Source organism: Phaenicophaeus curvirostris, chromosome 12 (genome assembly GCF_032191515.1).
Source record: "Phaenicophaeus curvirostris isolate KB17595 chromosome 12, BPBGC_Pcur_1.0, whole genome shotgun sequence".
NCBI lineage: Eukaryota > Metazoa > Chordata > Aves > Cuculiformes > Cuculidae > Phaenicophaeus > Phaenicophaeus curvirostris.
Window position 1 is genome coordinate 4,737,825 of NC_091403.1, and position 16,766 is coordinate 4,754,590.

Sequence of the window (16,766 nt, forward strand, 5' to 3'; positions counted from 1 at the left end):
TGCTTAATTTACTAGAAAAGCTAGTGAGCGCTCTTAGGAAGTTACAGGTTTCTCCTACTTTCCTGGAACCTGGGAGGACCTGTCACCCCAGTGCTGGTGCTGTGGGTAAGTGCAAGCACAGAAGGCTTCTTGGGCAGGCTAGGTCTTCCAGAACACTTTCTCATCAACCTGGTCAATTATTTTCCTTTTTACTTGGGGTTTATAGCTTTGTTCTTCTCTTACCAACAAAATCAGGTGACCTACTATTCCTACCATGACTTCTTAGTCTTTGATGTAGATGAGAATGAAGGAGAAATAATTTATTTCTTCAAATGGGAAGTGTGAGGTTTTTGAGGAGATGCATTCATTGCCTTCTACGGGTCATTCGTGACTGCCAGGATGTCATGTCAAATGGAATCCACTCTCATCCTATCTGGCAACTTAGATGGGAAAAGGTGATGACTGCCGTGTGGCAGGATATTGCTTCACGTTCCTATCTAAGAACTTCATCTGGCATTATAAATTCCTTTGCCAAGGCTTGTCCATATGTACATCTTAGAAAAAGAAGAGGCTTTCTGTTCACTGCTAGCAGCATCATAATTTTAGGTGGTGATAGATCACTTTGTGGTTATGAAAAGCCCCTTACATCCATTATTCGAATAAGTGTAAAATCAGCCTCTCTGTCTGAAAAACAGGCTATCTCTGACCTGGAAGCATTAAAGCTGGCCTCGGCCCGCTGTCAGTGTGTCTGGGTGGCACTAGCATACCCTGTCCTTGAAGTAAGTAGTTCTGATCAAGAATATCAAGTATTTATGCACTAACATAACTTAACACAACACCATGTGTCTCTTACCCCTACCTGGGAGCCAGTTTCTGCTTCACCCATGATGCCGAGTCCTCCTGAGGCCACATTTTTCATGTGCCATCCTCTCAAAAGTAGGAAGAAGCTATCAAAGCTACTGAAAAGAGTTGTTATATCATATCAGCTATTGCTGCTTAGCAGCCTCATCCACAGATGTTGCTATTGCAGATGAACTTGGGCTTCGATCCATACTTTGTGAAATTCACATTTCCACTTGACTAAAAAAACCAAACAGAAGCCTGAAGAAGTTGACCTGTTCAAGTAAACCATTCTGCTTGTCCAATGGTCTATTCAACTTGACAAAAACGGGGTTATTTACGGTCTTTACGGCAGGATTAATTTATTTTATTTATTTTGTCAGTTGGATAAGGTTCCCAGTCTGAGAGTCGCTGTGCCACAGAGGGGTCTCTATGTAAATCAGCAGCCCAGGTGTTTCCTGGAGGGAACAGTAAAGTTAAAAAAAAATGCCACCCAACCAGGCTCTTGGCTCGTGTGCCTGCGTTAGCTGCTCTTACAGGCAATTGCTGCCTGCTCATCCCACAGCGTCTCTGGCACGCTCTGCCTTGGCAGGGAAACTTGGACACATGCTTGTCTCAGCTTGCAGCGCGATCCCAAAAGGGCTGTAAGAGAGTTTGGAGCATGGGTTCCCATGATGTGCTAGTTCACATCTGTCATCTGTCCATCTTTCCTCAACTAGCTTTGTTTTTCCTTTGTTTTCCAGCAGAAGGGAAAGCCCTTTATTAGACAAGTGCTAGGAAGGACTTCACTACAGAATCATCTAGTATAGAGTCTGCACCTTCCACTCAAAATAGTTTTTTTCAGTGGTTTTTATTTTTTCTAGCTTCTATACTGACAACATACTGTTACCTACCACTTCTGCTGGCTTGCCTAAAGTCCAAAAAATATTATTGCATACCTGACTTAAACATTTTCCTGTAAAATCGAAACAAGGCTTAGTTAAATCAATCCTATCTTTGCTCAAATTCATGAGTATTCCCTGGGGCAAAGTATACCTTTTGTCTTGATAAACACTGTTCAAATGACCAGTTTGATACTGCAAAAATAGTTATAAAATGCCTACTTGCACTTTATGTCACATAAGCAATCTACTGATGCTTCAAATAACTATGTGCTAAGTACCTTACAGTAAGCTTTCAAATTATTTTTATATTTACAAGGATATATTGGCTCTTGAATGGCAGTTAACAGTGATTAAAATATGTAACAGGCTTAAAAGATTAATATCGCAAAAGCACAGGCAGTTCACATAGCATGCTAAATAATTTGCAGGAAAAGTTATTTGCTAAGCATTGCAAATCAAATAATATTACAGTTCCAGAAAAATTATTCATGTCTGTTGGGGCTGTTTTACAACAATAAATAATGTATAAACGTATTGTTGTTTTTACTAAGTATATATTTATTGTCTAGAGTTCAGATAATTTATAAACTTAAATGCATTAATATTTGCATGCAAGGAGTTGCAGGGTAAGATCTTGGCCCTATTGAAGAGCATAATAGTGCCCCCACTGCCTTTATGGATGCAAGCCTCGTGATAATTTTGTCTTAATTTTCTTCTCCCTGGCATCATAGAAAGCCATAGGCTCCACAGTGTTAATGTTTTTTTAAAAAAATAAAGCCCACAACCCCAAACCAAAACCTGTCACCAGTTTAGAGCTCTATTTGCAGTGCCAGCTGCTCTCTTCCCTAGGCCAAATGTGTCTTGATTTCAGTGGGAGGAAAGCCAGAGAGGGGACCAGCAACAGTTTACTCTCCTGGATATGTTAAACTTCATAAAAATAGTCTGTATGGTTTCAAAGACTATACAGGCAATTTAGCCTCTACTTAGCATATGTTAATAGCGTCCTATTAAAATAGTGTCCTATTAAAATAAACGTGGAAATCTGTGTTCTGACTTAATACCTTGTAAGGGCTTAAATCAATATTGCGTAAATCTGCGTGTCCAAAATCCTGCCTATTTCAGCCAAAGAACCAAGGACGAGGCACAGCAAATGAAGCTCTGCCACCTTTCTCTTGCATGCAGAGTCTCCAAACCCACTGCGAAGTCATTGCTTTTGGAGATGACCTGGATTTTTGTGAAATGTTACTCTGAAAGATGGCACAGAGCATCATACTTTCATGTGGTATCCTACCTATGAAAGAGTCCCTTGGTCTACTGAGGATTTTTTCTATAAAAAAAAAAAAAAAAAAAAAGCAGCTTCTCAATAGGTGGACATTAAAAAGGAGAACAATTTTCTATTTAAAGTTTACCCGTTCAGTTATCAAAAGCTTAGCTGTAGGATAAGAAATGACATGCGACTGGTCAAGTGTATAGTAAAACTCCAGAACTCTCACAGCAGGTAGTATGTAACTCTTATGTTTTGCATTTAAATTTATTTCTTCCACAACTGCAAAGATCTAATTATGGCTTTTAATAGGGGTCTGTATCAGGAGTAAGTTTTTTTGAAAACAAACAAACAAAAATATTTTTTCCACTCTAGATACCTGAAATTTGAAGCAGTAATGGATGGGTGTGAGGAGGCTGATGGAAGCCAGAGCTGTGGAGCCGGATGCTCTAGTGTGCAGAGATGTGGTGCTTGTTGTTTTACAGTACAGCTAACATCTTGCAGCACTCCCATAGAAGGAGCTTTTCGTTTGCACCAAAGAAATAGGAAGATGCTATCGTGGCAACGTGCTCAGAATAAATACAGGAAAAAATACTTCTCCCTCCTTGGAGACTGAGCTTTAAGTGGGCTATTAAAGGAAGCGAGGCTGCTGGGATCTTGGAGTGAGACTCCAGCTGGCTCTTGAAGCCAAGCGTGTGGCAGATGGTGGCAGTGTCCCAGGTAGCCTCCTGTCCTGCGCACACCAGGAGTGGCAGGGGTGCTGTTCCACCAGGGGAGAGCAAGAGGCTGAATAAGTACTGCAAGAGTAATGGGTTAGCATCGTGGAGCCCCGGTGACCAAGTAAACTGTGTCACGCAGGGCTTGAACAATCAGACAACCTAAAAAGTGGGCAACTGTTTAAGCAGAAGTCATTGCTTTCAAACTTGGAAGTGCAAAGACTGGTCACGAAGAGAGTTAAGCTTAACATTCATGTTGGTGTCACTTCTAATACAATAATCCTACCTGTTTCGAAATCGATAGCCGAAATCAGACCATTACTGTGACTTCATTGTAAATACTTCTCCGAGGTGCTTGGCTTGCCCTATAAACTGCAGGTAGGATGCCCCTGGCCACTGGGATCTGGGGGGAGAGTGGCACCTCCCCGAACAAGGTGGTGACTGGATCCCACACTATAACCCCTCAGCTTCTGCGCTTGCGATGGTGACTGACAGTGTGACTGCTCAACACCCACATACTGAGAGATGCTGCGCTGTACATATGGCAGAGTGCAGAAAAAGACCAAATGAAATCTAGCAAAAATACATTTTCCAGAAGAGGATGGGGGATACAAACAGCAAGTGATTCTTTAGTGCGGAAAAGATGAGGGCAACCGGTTAAGACAAACCCACCAAGTTTTCACTCTATTCCAGTTTTATTCTACTGCACAGGCATCTGCTACGTATGGTCAAAATACCAGATTTTTCTCCTCTTGGATAGTACAAAGGAGGAATAGGAAAGAGGAGAGGAGAATGATGAACATCAGCTCTTGGCAGCTCGCAAGTGATGACATAAAAAGCACTTATGGCAATCTCTAAGCACAGTTATTTTTAATTTATTTAAAAGAAAATCCTATTAAGAACAGGAGTGAGTTGCTGGCAGGAGCTATGTTACATTAATTTATCTAGAAATGTAGTGTTTGTAACTTGTGCTTCATGCATTGCTTCGAATATTTGGATGAAAAAGTACAGCTGTTGGTGGTCTCAGTTAAGTTCAGCCTAGTGGAGCTTTCTGAATATAAGGAGCTTTATACCTGTTGCTAGTCTTTTATTCTCTAGTTCTTGAGTAAGAAAATACAAAGCAAGATATTGCTAGTAAATGCTACTAATATTTAAAACTGAGTTGGATTTAAGACTATGCTATAAACACATGTTCTGTTGGGAGACTAGAGCAGATGACACCTGTTTATCTTCCAACTTCCTACCGTTGTTCACCACTGTATTAACAGGACAGTTTAAATATTTCACAAAATACCTGGTGTTTTTTCCCTTTTTGTAGTTAAAATGTTTTTTGGTGTTGAAAAACTTGGTTTTGACAGGAGTCGGGGGAGGTGCCAGATGGGGTAAAGGATGCCTAAACTGGATGGATCAGAGTGAAAACACTTTTCTCTGAGATGGTAATGTAACGCAGGAACTTTCTATTTGGGTTTATTCTGATCGCTAAGACAATTTCAGCCCTCGTGCTAATTGTGCTTGGGGGTGTCTGATGCTGGCTAAATGGCTTCGGAGAAGATTCCTGTGCCTGTCACCATGGGAAGCTGGAGGTCGAGTGTGTCCCTTCCGTGCCAGCTGTGTGTGTGGCAGCACCGCAGCCCGTCCCGCGATGGCAGGGGACGCTGCCACGGACCCCAGAGTGAGAAACCAAGAGACCAGCACTGGGATGCAAACCTGCCTCTACGTATGCTGGATTTCATACAAGTTTGTGGTCCCCGTTTACTGTTCGTGCAGCCTTTGATGACAGCACGTCAGCAGTGATTTCTGTGCAGGAATGTGGAAATCTGGAAATGGCAGGAGATATTTTAATTTTTCTCCCTGTGTCTCATCTAAGAACTATGTGGCCTGCAGTGGCTACGCAGCAGTGTTTTTATGTTTTGGGTTTTTTTAAAATTTTTTTTGGTGACAACTTAGGACTTGAAAACAAAAGCCTGGTGGCCCCAGGGCCCCACATGCTGGCCTCTGAGGGGGTCTCTGACTGCTGTGGTCCCGCAGTGACAGCAAAATGACCCTAACCAACCCCCAAAAACTTTGCAGCCTCTGGAGACACAGAGCACAATGCATCAGACTCAAGCCAACACGGCTCATCTCGCACGCCAGGGTTGAAGGCACCTCCTTGGGCAGGACAAGCCCCCCTCCTCTCCTTTTGCACCCGGGGGCATCTCCCTTTTCCTCCTCTCCTTTGCACCCGGGGGTAACTCCCCATCCTCTCCGTTGCTCCCCAGTGGTAGCTCCCCCTTCCTCCTCTCCTTTGCCCCCAGTGTAGCTCCCCCTTCTCCTCTCCTTTTGCTCCCCGAGGTATCTCCCCCTTCCTTCTCTCCTTCGCTCCCCGAGCCAGCTCCACCTCCTTACTCTCCTTTTGCTCCCCGGAGCTTCTCCCCCTTCTCCTCCCCTTTGCACCGGGAGCATCTCCCCCTTCCCCCTCTCTTTTGCACACGGGGGCATCTCCCCGTCCTCTCCTTTGCTCCCCGGGGGTAGCTCCCTCTTCCTCCTCTCCTTTGCTCCTAGTGTAGCTCCCCTTCCCTTCCTTACTCTCCTTTTGCTCCCCGGGGCATCTCCCCGTCTTCCCCTCCTTTGCTCCCCGGGGTAGTTCCCACTCCTCCTCTGCTTTTGCTCCCCGAGGTATCTCCCCCTTCCTTCTCTCCTTTGCTCCCCGAGCCAGCTCCCCTCTTCTCCTCTCCTTTGCACCCGACGTAGCTCCCCTTCACCTTCTTTGCAGCCGGTGGAGCTGCCCATCCTTTCTCTCCTTTTGCTCCCCGGGGCATCCCCCCCTCTCCCCTCCTTTGCTCCCGGGGCAGCTCCCCCTCCTCCTCCCCTCTGCCCCCGGGGTCTCTCTCCCTCCCGTGCTGCCGGGCAGGGCTCGGAGGGGCAGGGGGAGGCTCCCGCAGCCCCGGGACAGCTCGTTTCTCACCTCCCCCAGGTGCCCCCTTACCTGCGGGCGAGACCAGCTCCCCTTCGCTGAGCTCCCCGGAGTCCGAGTCCATCCTGCGGCTCCCGGCGGGGGCAGCTCGGCCGGCGGGAGATGGGAGCGAGCGGCGAGCAGAGCCGGCTGCCTCCTCCTCCTCCTCCTCCTCCTCCCTCTCTTCCTCCTCCTCCTCCTCCCCCTCTCCTCCCAGCCCGGGCGCTGGGTCGGCGCCGCCGCCTCGCTCGGTGCCATTGGCTGCGAGGAGGAGCGGAGCCGGGAGGAGGGAGCGGGGGCGCGGCGGAGCCCCGGGCTCAGAGCAGCCTGTTACACAAGTTCTGCGGTCGCCGGCGAGGGGAGAGCCCGGGGCTGCCCGGCCCCGGCAGCCGGGGAGGCGAAGGGGGCTCCGGAGCGCAGATCTGCCCTGTGGGATGCCCCGTTTCCTTGGTCTTTTCCTCCTTCTCTTCTCCCCCGGGCATCTCCTCCGACTCTTGTCTCTCTCCCCCCTCCTTATCGCTCGTTTCCCTCAAAAATAACTCGCTAGGACTTTGTAACTTGGACTCTGTGTCCTACAGGCCACTATGGTCCTGAGCCATCCCTTAACTCAGGGGGCTGAGGCCGCTTGTTCAGCTCTGACATTAGGTAGGTCTGTCTTTCCCTTTGCTTTTACTCCTTTATCTATTTTTTTCTTGCTCTTACAAACCAGACAACACTTTAATTGTAGTACAAGAATCCCAGCAAAGTAGTAAAATCATAGAATCATGTAATAGTTTGGGTTGGAAGGGACCTTAAAGCCCATCCAGTTCCACCCCCCTGCCATGGGCAGGGACACCTCCCACCAGACCAGGCTGCCCAAAGCCCCATCCAACCTGGCCTTGAACCCCTCCAGGGATGGGGCAGCCACAGCTTCCCTGGGCAACCTGGGCCAGCGCCTCAGTACTCTCATAGTGAAGGAATTCTTCCTTATGTCTAGTCTAAATCTGTCCCTCATCCTATCACCACAAGCCTTTGTGAACAGTCCCTCCCCAGCTTTCCTGTAGCCCCTTCAGGTGCTGGGAGGTCACCATAGGTTCTCCTCAGATTCTTCTCTTCTCCAGGCTGAACAACCCCAACTCTCTCAGCCTGTCCTCATATGGGAGGTGCTCCAGCCCTCTGAGCATCCTTGTAGCCTCCTCAACAGCAGTAGGAACGCTTTTCTAATTGGGAACCAAATGTCGTCATAAAGCAGACCTCACGGATCTATCTAATCCATAGATCTGCCACATCCTGAAAGCCACCCAGTGCCCTGAACACTGACCTGTGGAATACTGCAGTCTCCAGCCAGAGGTTTATGCCTGTAGCAGTAGGTCATACATATCTCTATTTCTCTGTAACTCTCTCCCCCAAAGCCGTGCAGATGCTCACCTTGCTGAAGGAAGCAGTGCCTGGAGGCCACTTTGAAGCGGTGTGTATGAAGTTGTTACCACACTGTGCCAAGTACTCTTGACAAATGTGAAGTCTTTCTTCATTAGCGTATACAGTGACATTTAAAAAATGTGTTAAAAAAAGAGGATTCTTTCTAAACTTAACAGGCCTTGTCAACTGCTTTCTAGTGATGGCTTACGCTGTGCAATGCTGAGTGTAAGAACTACAATAGTAAAAATGAAGCCAGAATTTGCCTTATGTTCTAGGCTGAATATTAACATCCTCCCCTGCCTTCAAACCAGGTTGAGCCTGAAGAGGTGATGGACCTCAAGCTTTCTGGTCCTGGTAATACACATAGTACATTGAATTTAGGCATTTAATTCTTCAACCTTTTGAGTGAAAAGCTAGGAGTTAGGTAATTTGGCATGTTGCTGTCATACTAAACATATTCAAGTCATACAACTGTCATGTAGTGTTGAGACACTCTTGGGTTTTATTCCATGAAAACAGATTCTGACTCATTTGTAATAGTTTTCATTAAATCTAAAATGACATCCCAAATACTGCTGATTAGAACCTTGTAAATTAGCATCGTGCTAGAAAAAACACCTAAATTGAAGTGATGAATCTATTGTGAGGAGCCAGTGCAAAATCTGAATCTATGGGGACACATTGCACAGATTAAACGAAGACAGAGGGAGTCTACAAGTATGATGTAAGCAACGTAGCAAGAGCAAAATGCTTAGATTAAATCATGAAAAATAATCCCAGATACCACACCAAAAACAGATCTGAGAGATGGAAAGAGTTCAGTCTATCTCTTATTTTGTTCACTTTTTACCAGCATAAATACAACCTAAAAAACTCGTCTAATAAGAGTATAGCTGTTCAGTTCTGGTAGGAGGAGTGAGATGGTATTTGAATACAATTAATTAGTTTTTCTGGCATGTCTTTAATTGCTTGAAACTCTAATGTTGATTTCTAAACTGGACAAATTCTGACTTTGTCATGACAATCACGATAATTGTGTCAGCAAAATCCAAAATGTGTTTTTGCAGGGATGTGTGTAGAGCAGAACCATTCCTGCTCCTCTCTGCCATCTACAGTATATTCTGGGTCACGTAAAAAGTAAAAAGCTGATACAATGCAGCTCTGTACGTACTTCGAAGGTACTCTGGGTACTGCCCTTACTCTATTTTCTCTGTGTTTTTTTTTTCCTGGGTGCATAACCTATACTATAATTGCAATTTCATGTTTAACTCTGAATACCATGCTTCTCCTCAACTGATCATAATTCACTTGGTAAAAAGATTATTTTTCACTTCATTGTTTCATCTGAAAGACAAAAGTCTTGGCATGGAACTCTTAAAATGAAAACTGAATCCCACTTATTTTAAGTCCATGTCTTTTTTTTTTTTTTTTAATCCTTCTAAAAGCATAATAATAAAAGTCAGGATGGAAATCCTGTAATTGAATTGATACTGTGTTGCATCAGACTTGTGATGTATACATTGGGCATTCTCATTATGATGCTGTAATTACTTTCTATTCCACAGTAAATGCCATTTCAAGATTACTTTCCCTCTTTATTGCTTCTAACTGTAAAGCAGTTCTTAAAGTTTTCAGCTGTAGCAGACTGAGCATATTGTTTCATTTCCAAACATATGGTTAGAATTCAGTTTTTCCCCTTCTTAAAGTTCTCTGCCCGACAGAGTCCAGTGCTTGGTTTAACATGTGACCTGGAAAATTCCATATATTTAGAGCTCTGAACTTCATAGTTTCCGCTCGTTACAACATTGGCACAGAGAGGTTTGTTAACAGCAATATATGCCCTAGCTAGATGCATATTAAATGAAACTCCACATGAAGAAAGCTGACAGTTCGTGGCTTATTTCTTTTTTTTTTTTTTTTGCATTTAGTACTAATTGTGCAGTTACACATTTATTGTTTTAAGTTCTGTGCACTGTAGCTCCGTGCCTGGTTCCTTTATTACTAGGGTAGATTAAAAGTTTGTTGGGATATTTAGGAACAGGAACGTAGTTTCGCAAGGCTCAGTTAATATATTTGCCTGCAAATCTCTACAACTATGACCTACCAAGGGAGCTGGTAATACAGCTGACTGGAGCTGCCCCATGTGTTGCACGTATTCCCAGTTATTTGACGCTGTCTGTAGCGGCTGCATCGCTGTATGGCTTCTCCATTCACATTTCAGCTGCATCTGGTCTTCATCTCCATTCCATATGGAACTGATCTGAAATCTTTCTCTGCCTACTCAGTGTAGCTGAGTGCTGGAGATCTGCCTGTGAGAGCTTTTAGGATTCATGCTTTTTCACTGTTCTGCCTGAAAGTCATGCTTACGTGTTCACAGAAGTACAATTTTATTGTATTCTAAATACTTTAAAAGCCAGCTACCTTAGCATCTCTGTCTAGTATATTTATCCTTACTGTGAAAAAAGAATAATAGAATTTCTCTTTTTCAGAGGGAGGGAGATGAGGTAGTGAGAGGCTGGGATTTCAAGTTGAACATGGAGCATAGACTTCCACATTAATCCCAAATGAAATAGAGTAGCATAGAAAAATATTGTATGTGATAATTTTGTCAGAAATTGATATTTTCACCTACTTTAAATAGGCTGTGACTGTGGGTTGACAGGCACAGGAAAAGTTTAATAACAGTAAGTAATTGGTCAGATCCAAAATTCTGACTACTCATACTAAGAGAGGAAGAGGAACAGAAAATACCTTTTCCCTTGCGCTGATGCAATACTGACCAGGGGTGGCAACTTTTAAAGAAGGAGCAGCAAAACTGGGAGGCGAGCTTGCTAACATCCGTGCTTGCAGACAGAAGGAAAACAGCACATCCAGAGTAGTGCTCACTTTGTGTGCGTTCATTTCTTTTGTGTTTTCCCTCCTAAAGCAGTAACTTACTCTGTTTCCTCTGGTGTTATAGAACCAAGGCTCTTGTGAGAACTGAATGGCATAAATATTCGTGTCCACTGTTTGGTCATGAGGATATCGTTCCTTTTCTTTTCACTTAGAGTAGGATTTTGTACATAGAATAAGGCTTTCTCTATTAAACTGTAATTTTGATTGCCTAGGCATTCCATAATTTTGTACTACTTTGGAGATACCTTTTGTTTGTTTGTTTTAAGATATTTTACCATTCTTTTTTTGGTCCTGGGATCAGAAGATGCTTGTCTTGCAAATGATGTATGCTTATGTGGATTTGCCACAGATTGATGAACTCTTACATTCATAGCATTGCATTCTAAGCAATTAAAGAAATGAAAGCTGCTTTCCCAAATTGAAAATGCACCTGTTACTTGTGTTGGTGGAAAATCTATTTTGAAGAAATTCTGTGTGGAAATTCTGTTGGTTAGGCCATGAGCCTCACTTGTTTTTAAGAGCAGGGAGTTAGGCATTATTGTTTATAAAGTCCTAATAAATTAGATGCTTATTTTACTTGCAATTTTAAATTTCATTATAGATGGGATACTAATAATATTAAAGGATAAGACTGATGGGCCAAGACATGAACTTTGTTTCTTCTCTCTCTGTTCTGGTGTTGGGAAAATGAAGTTTAAAGAATTCTTCTCAAGTGAATCACTGTAAAGTACAGGATAAAGCAGGGGATTGTCCTTTGTTTTATCCCTATTCTGATGCTGCATAGAGATTGTTAGGGAACAGCTGCCAGGCAAAATATTTGTCTTATCTACTACTGTCTTTGGGAAATATCTTTAATTATTGTGGTGGTAACTGAAGTTACTTTAAAATATGCCACATTTCTTACTTTCCATCTTATGTTCTTTGTTACAAGGGTTGATTTTCCGCTGGCTGCATTTAAGCTTTTGACCACGTCTAAGATGCAAGTAAAATACAATTAAACCAACAACAGATGCTACTTGTTACTGAGCCGTGTTTCAGCAAGCTTTGAAACAGTTTCATGCTTCTAGTTTGTAAGATGGGTCATCCTCTTTTTCATCCCTGATTTCAAATTAAGTGTAGGAGGAGGATTCCACAACTTTATGGTACTCTGAGAAAGCAGAGAAAATTTTGTTGCTAGGAAACAATGGAGGACCTACACCGTGCTGTCTTTCCAGATTATTTTATAGTTAGCATGTCGTTTCATTAATTTTTCTAAGCGTCTTCTTTATGTGGACAGCCACGCTTTTCCTATAGTCACAATGCCTTCTACAGACTTCTGTGTTCTAGAAAATAACAATAATAAAAGAAAGTAATACTGGAATAAACACTGAAAGAACATGTGGTAGACCATGCTTTTCTACAAAAGCCATGCTGAGATCCAGAGTTGCACAGAAACTGAAGCTGCATAGAAACTTAATAAACATTTTTCTAATTAGGTATTATCAGGAAAGGTCTTAAGCATATGATGTTTTGCAGCTGACTATGTCTGGTTGTTCTTTTACACTGGATGCTCTGACTCCCGCTTTACACCCATAATATGTATCTGCACATTGGAAAGGTGATTGAATCAATGCTGTAGATTTCAGTCCAGGAGTGATGCATCTGTGACTGAAACATTGATGCAACAACTGAGATTGGTCTTGGTATAGAGCTTCTGCTAAAAAATTGTAGCACACTTTGGACTAAAAGGAATCACAATCTCTCAGAGGCAAGCTTAGCAACAGAAAACGTTTTGGTTTTGTTTTGTCTTTTTTTGTGGAGCAACTCACCAACATCCACAGATATAGTTCAAATGGCAGAAAGTTAATATACTTGTTTGTGGCTTCTGTAGAGCTTAATGTGATTTTTAGAACAGTATGGAAACATCATCTTCATCCAACAGTGCGTGAGCATCACTTCATAACCATTTATCAGTGCATGGCAGAAGGCTCTCTGCTACCCACCTATCTATAAATAACGAAACATCATCAATCCAGACATAAAATTGCATTTTATGGGTAGTCTTAGGAACATGCAATGTAGGCGATTAGATTACATGTAGTTGTACGACATTCCCAGTAATGAGAATGAAATTACTTAGAAACGTGCTGTCCAGACCACTTCCAGGTGAATTATTTCTCTTGCACACACTGAGGGACTTGGAATGCCTGTAAATACAATTTATGAATGACTTGAATTCAACTTGGACAATACAAAATTGTCTGTAGATAGGTAGATCTAGAGCCTTCTGTACTACTGACTCGTCGATGCTGGGTCCTCTTGGCAGCTAAGATGGGTGGAGGGGGCTAAAGAATCAGTATATAAAGGCCCTTTTTAGTACTGGTGGAATTTTGAAGGAAATGGAAAACGTAAAGGACACTGATAATTTTCTGAAGTCCTTCTGTGAGCTCTACAGACTACTTGCCATTGGCGACCGCTAAGGAAAACCTATCAAGATTGGCCTTCAAGTTGTGATTATTTTTTATAAGGCTGCCCCTGAAGTCTTTATGGCTGTGTGTCTTTAGGCAAATCCTTTGCTCAGCTAGTGACTCCTGCTTTTTTTTTCCCCTGAAAAGAAGAATTTATCAAAAAACTTTGATAAGAACCTTACTAGTTCCATCTTCCCTCTTCCAACCACCATCATCCTTCAGGGAAAGCCGTGGTTGATAAACAACCATTTCATTAAGCATTAGAATTGGTGTGGTTATTACCAATGATTTGCAGGGGTGGGGAGGAATATAAAATCTGATTAAGAAGGATTTTAAAGTTGGGGACTGAGGAAAAAGGTATTAGGTTAAAACTTGATGAATCCTCACAGCTTCAGTAGGCTCTTGGGAGGCAGATATTGGAGCAGGACTGGTATTGTAATAATCTTATTTACTTATGGAAGTAGAGGAATAACATCAACTATATTGACCACGTACTTGGACAGAGAAATCTTTACTGGTGTATCTTGCTGAGGAATTGTCTTCTCCTACTTACCTCTGTGTGGGATGGAAAAGAAATGTGTTTCTCTGCTGCTAGAAGTGTTTGTATCAGGAAAGCAAATAGATCATGATTACTGTTTCTGCTACTTCAAGAAAAAGAAATCCTAATGTGCCTCCTCAGGAAAGTAAAAATATCCTGAGTTTATGGCTTTCATTGCTGCTTCATCCCAAAGACCTAGAATGGATAGTGGGGCTTTAGGACAGAGCTGTGATGGAGAAGCTTAACACTTATATGCTTGAAGTCTCAAATCGCTTTCATTGCATGATGGACTCCCTTTACTCTTCGACTGCTTTGTTTTTTTAAAGATGTACAAAGAAAAGGATCTGTAAAAAAGATACAATGCATAGTACTGCAGTGCTGCATTTAACTAATATAGTGTTTATGGTTGCCAGTCAGTCTGAATGGGTTGTAGTGGGAGAAGTAGTTAACATCATAGGGTAATTCAGGTGGAAGGCATCTCAGGAGGTTTACCAGCCAAACCTTCTGCTCAACGCCAAACTCTGCCAAAGGTTTGTCTTTGTTAAAGATGTAGGATATAACATTTGTCAATGGGACATGTTCTCTCTTGGTTTGTTATGTATCTGTAAAATAAATAATTAATAACTAACAAATTGCACCCGAAGTTGTAGGCAGGGAAGACTCAGATCCATTATCTGCAAAGCAATTTAGAGTCAAAGATGACAGTCTAGCCATTACTATAACAGCTGTTTCTACCAAGCATCTTGTCAGACTAGAATTACAATGTCTAGTGAATTGAAAAGAATGCCAAGTGAAGAACCTGTCACAGAAGGATCCAGAACGTTTCCCATTTTCAGGCAAGTAAGTAGAAGTAGAGGCTCAGCATCTCATAGGAAGCATTGAGAACCACAGAGATTGGACTCTGACAAGGGAACTGATGTGAGGGAGGCTAGTGTGGGATGATTTGATCAGCAGCATGTAGAGAAAAACTTGAAGAAAGACAGCACTCTGTGTTTCAGAGTGTGATAATCCAAGCCCTCTTTCTCTGTGCATGGCTAAGAAGCCCAGTTGATTATTGAGAACAAAAGTAAACCACCAGATTTCAGATAGTATCCACGGGTTGGTTATGTAACAGCACTTTCAGCTCTGTATCAAGGGTTACAATGAGCAGCAAGATGAGTCACTGCAGAGATTCATCATGGATATAGCAAGCCCAAGGGCAGATCAACTATTGCAGCAGTTGTTATAATGAAAGCATTTGAAGAATGATAGAAAGCCGTCACAAAGTCTACAATCTGAAGTTCTGCATGAGAACATCAGGGTACTAAAGCAAGCATGCTATTTCATTAGCTGAAGAGATAAGTTTCCCACCGTTTTTAAGGACAATGAACTGTGACTGTACCCCTTAGTTAACAAGAGATCATGCTGAACAAACACCAATCTTGTTAATGAGACCACATCTCCCTTAACAATGTGTTCAGAACTTTGTTAAAGTCAGATAGATACCAATGTGATGAGAATTTCAAGAGAAGGGCCTGAAGTAGTTAGTAGCTGATGTCACTCTGGAGATAAAAGTGTCTTACCTGGGGTAAAACCAGGCCTGGCTACACAGGTTTTTACCGAGGGAGAGTATTCTTTGTTCTGATGAGTTCTTTGGGAAGGAGGCACAGAGCATGTGGTGGTGTGGTCACCTCCTCACAGCATTGTACAGTAGGAATGAGGATTGATTCCACCACTGCAATCAAATTTTAACGTGAACTACTGGAACTGTTAGGAGAAGTGATCAGGTAACTGATGTTTCTAAGACTGTTTCCAAGCTAAGGGTAGGTTTAAGAGATAGAACTGAAAATAAACCTAAGAATTACAAGGGTTCATACAATAAGCTCTACAGAGCATGCACTGAACACTAGCCAAACTTATTTTGGGATAACAGATTCCATTTCAGAAATGGGCTTTTGTTTGAAGTTAGGTAGCCTTGATATTGAAAAATACTATAAGAAAAGGCAGCCTCACAGAGCATTGGCCAAAGCACGTGGGCTGGATTTAGGCAGCCCGTTTGTTGTATCCCTCTCACATGCTGTGATAAACTGAATCCTGAAATACCTCGTGTAATGACTCATCTGATATTAAGATGTGTCAGTGTTCATAAACAACGCTGTTCATCTTCTGTGTGTGTATGTGCCTGTGTAAGAGGTGTAGGTGGAAGCTGGAGTTTTAGTTGTGATGACTCAGCCTTTGTTCACTGTTTCTCTTATTTCTGATTTATCAAGACATTGTCGTCTTTCCTGTGTGCTTAGGTAGGTGAAGTTCCAGGGTTCAGTGAGGAATGCAATATGTGTGTTTCCTGGAACAATCCGGAGATTTTTGTCTCTGGTATTTGACTGTTGAAAAAAAAAATCAGCCTCCTGGCACAGTGTGTTTTTTGGCCCTCATTTCTTTACTCTTTTTCTTGGTAGTCTATTAGAGTTAATAGAGAGGCTTTAACTACCCTCTTTTTGGTCAGATTTTACGTGGTTTTGCAGATAAAGCTTATTAAGAGAAATATACCTTCTATGAATTTCATATTCTCAAAGTAAGTATTTTCATTTTGTAATCCTGGCAGACTGTTTGTTAAACCAATGACCAATTAGGATACAATGGAGAATGTTTATGCAGAAATTATAAGGAAAAGAACAAATAGTTTTGGCAGTGATTTAGTTCTTAATTGGTAAATAGGTGAGGTAGTCTATTCAGTTTCCAGCATGTTTTTCTTTTATTTTATATTTCATATATATATAAAATATATATTATATATATTTTTATATTTTATATTTCAAAGTTTTAGATTCTTTAATATGTATAATCCAGAAGCTGATAAAATTTCCTTGAATAAAGTATGACAAAGGGCACTTGTC

The 16,766-nt window shown here is 42.2% G+C and overlaps 1 protein-coding gene across 1 annotated transcript in view; it reads right to left on the reverse strand.

Moving 5' to 3' along the window:
- The window catches only part of TNFAIP8L3 (TNF alpha induced protein 8 like 3), a 48,118-nt gene extending 41,355 nt beyond the window's left edge, over nucleotides 1–6,763 (reverse strand). Inside the window, exon 1 of the mRNA XM_069866839.1 lies at nucleotides 6,649–6,763. Coding sequence (XP_069722940.1) covers nucleotides 6,649–6,700 — 52 coding nt within the window. The 5' untranslated portion in view covers nucleotides 6,701–6,763. The remainder of the gene's footprint in view (nucleotides 1–6,648) is intronic.
- Nucleotides 6,764–16,766: the final 10,003 nt, after the last annotated feature.